The 2,708-nt window shown below is 47.6% G+C and overlaps 1 protein-coding gene across 1 annotated transcript in view; it reads right to left on the bottom strand.

Moving 5' to 3' along the window:
* Window positions 1–8: 8 nt before the first annotated feature.
* LOC107046856 (xanthine dehydrogenase-like) overlaps window positions 9–2,708 on the bottom strand; it is a gene marked incomplete at both ends in the record, with an annotated part of 3,212 nt that continues 512 nt past the window's right edge. The window contains 3 exons of the mRNA XM_015269578.1: window positions 9–86; window positions 150–965; window positions 1,400–1,613. Of these exons, the coding sequence (XP_015125064.1) occupies window positions 9–86; window positions 150–965; window positions 1,400–1,613 (1,108 nt within the window). The remainder of the gene's footprint in view (window positions 87–149; window positions 966–1,399; window positions 1,614–2,708) is intronic.

Here is a 2,708-nt window from a genome sequence, read left to right on the forward strand (position 1 = left end):
TGAGTGACATCGTTCTCCTTGTACAAATTCATCTCAGAGACTTTATCCACCCGCAGCCCCAAGAAATTGGCAACATCCCAGATGATGTTTTCAGCTACCAGCATCCCCTGGGGTCCCCCAAAGGCCCGGAAAGCTGTGTTCGAGGNGATGTTTTCAGCTACCAGCATCCCCTGGGGTCCCCCAAAGGCCCGGAAAGCTGTGTTCGAGGGGAGATTGGTCCTGCAGACCCATCCTGTGGCATCAATCGCTGGGAACTTGTAGGCATTCTCGCAGTGGTGGATCGCCCTCTGCATCACCTCGGGCGAATAATCCCTGGAGTGTCCAGCGTTCATGAAAAACTCGACCTTCAGCCCTTTCACGAGGCCCCCCTTGGTGAAGCCGACCTTGTATTTACACAGGAAGGGATTCCTTCCCCCGGTGATCATCATGTCCTCGTCTCGATCGAGCATGCAACGAACGGGCCTCTGGAGTTCGTGGGCTGCAAGAGCCGCTGGTATCGCAATCAATTTCCCCTTGGTCTCCTTGCCCCCAAAGCCACCTCCCATACGTTTCACTCGGATATTCACTCGGTTCAACGGGACTCCGAGGACCTGGGCAGTCAATCTCTGGAGTTGACTTGGGTCTTGCGTGCTGCAGGTGATTTCGAGATCGTCGATCTCCTTGGGGACAGCCAGAACCGACTGAGTCTCGAGGTAAAAGTGCTCCTGGCCGCCTATTCTGAACTCCCCGTCGAGAATGTGATCGGATTCCGCAAGGGCTTGATTTATATCTCCATTCTGGATCCTCATGGGGGACGGGGCGATGAAGGATTTCGACGCTATGGCATCCTCAATGCTTATGATCACAGGCGTTAGGTCTTCGTAGTGAACCTCCACTAGTCGCGACGCTTTTTGGGCTGTCACTTGGTTTACAGCGATTATTGCACCAATCGGTTGACCCTGACTCGTTACTTTCGTGGCGAAGACCTGAAGAGCAATGGAAATAGATTATTGCACGTTGAAATGATTACCCTCGGTTGCTTCTAGCTGAGGTCATCTCACATACCCCATCAAAAAATATATTCCAAAAATATATAATATGGGCCAATTCCATATATTTCTCAAATTTATAAGGAATGTATAAAAAATTAATCAATTAATTAATTTTTTTATATATTCTTCATAATTAATTAATTTTAATTTTTTTTTTTCAATGCCGGTTTTTTTTCCGCTCGCCCGGGTCTCGAATCCCGGCTGGACGGTGCGGAATTTTTTTTCTCTCTGAATTTTCATTGTCTTAGAATTTTTCGATTTTTTTTTAATTAATTAATTTTCCAAATTTATGAAGAATATATAAATTGGGCCAATTTATGATATTTTTAAATATATTATTCAAAATATAAATTTTTCCATGCGGGTACCTCTTCGTCCTTCACAATGGGTCCAACCCATTTTCTGTCTTCCGGAATATTTTCAGCGCAGAAGAATCTAATGACGCCCTCGAGTGCCAGAGCTTTGGAGGCGTCAACGCGGACGATTTTTGCGTGGGGCCTTGTGGACAGAACTAGAGCCAAGTATAGCTCTCCGTCGATCCTCGGAATGTCGTCGCAGTACAATGCTTCTCCAGTGGTTTGCNATGAGTGACATCGTTCTCCTTGTACAAATTCATCTCAGAGACTTTATCCAGCCGCAGCCCCAAGAAATTGGCAACATCCCAGATGATGTTTTCAGCTACCAGCATCCCCTGAGGTCCCCCTGACGCCCGGAAAGCTGTGTTAGAGAGGAGATTGGTCCTGCAGACCCATCCTGTGGCATCAATCGCTGGGAATTTGTAGGCATTCTCGCAGTGGTGGATCGCCCTCTGCATCACCTCGGGCGAATAATCCCTGGAGTATCCAGCGTTGATGTAAAGCTCGACCTTCAGCCCTTTCACGAGGCCCCCCTTGGTGAAGCCGACCTTGTATCTACACAGGAAGGGATGCCTTCCCCCGGTGATCATCATGTCCTCGTCTCGATCGAGCATGCAACGAACGGGCCTCCGGAGTTCATGGGCTGCAAGAGCCGCTGGTATCGCAATCAATTTCCCCTTGGTCTCCTTGCCCCCAAAGCCACCTCCCATACGTTTCACTCGGATATTCACTCGGTTCAACGGGACTCCGAGGACCTGGGCAGTCAATCTCTGGAGTTGACTTGGGTCTTGCGTGCTGCAGGTGATTTCGAGATCGTCGATCTCCTTGGGGACAGCCAGAACCGACTGAGTCTCGAGGTAAAAGTGCTCCTGGCCGCCTATTCTGAACTCCCCGTCGAGAATGTGATCGGATTCCGCAAGGGCTTGATTTATATCTCCATTCTGGATCCTCATGGGGGACGGGGCGATGAAGGATTTCGACGCTATGGCATCCTCAATGCTTATGATCACAGGCGTTAGGTCTTCGTAGTGAACCTCCACTAGTCGCGACGCTTTTTGGGCTGTCACTTGGTTTACAGCGATTATTGCACCAATCGGTTGACCCTGACTCGTTACTTTCGTGGCGAAGACCTGAAGAGCAATGGAAATAGATTATTGCACGTTGAAATGATTACCCTCGGTTGCTTCTAGCTGAGGTCATCTCACATACCCCATCAAAAAATATATTCCAAAAATATATAATATGGGCCAATTCCATATATTTCTCAAATTTATAAGGAATGTATAAAAAATTAATCAATTAATTAATTTTTTTATATATT

This window comes from Diachasma alloeum, unplaced genomic scaffold (assembly GCF_001412515.2).
Source record: "Diachasma alloeum isolate Michigan unplaced genomic scaffold, Dall2.0 Dall_scaffold_02487, whole genome shotgun sequence".
In the NCBI taxonomy this organism is placed as follows: domain Eukaryota; kingdom Metazoa; phylum Arthropoda; class Insecta; order Hymenoptera; family Braconidae; genus Diachasma; species Diachasma alloeum.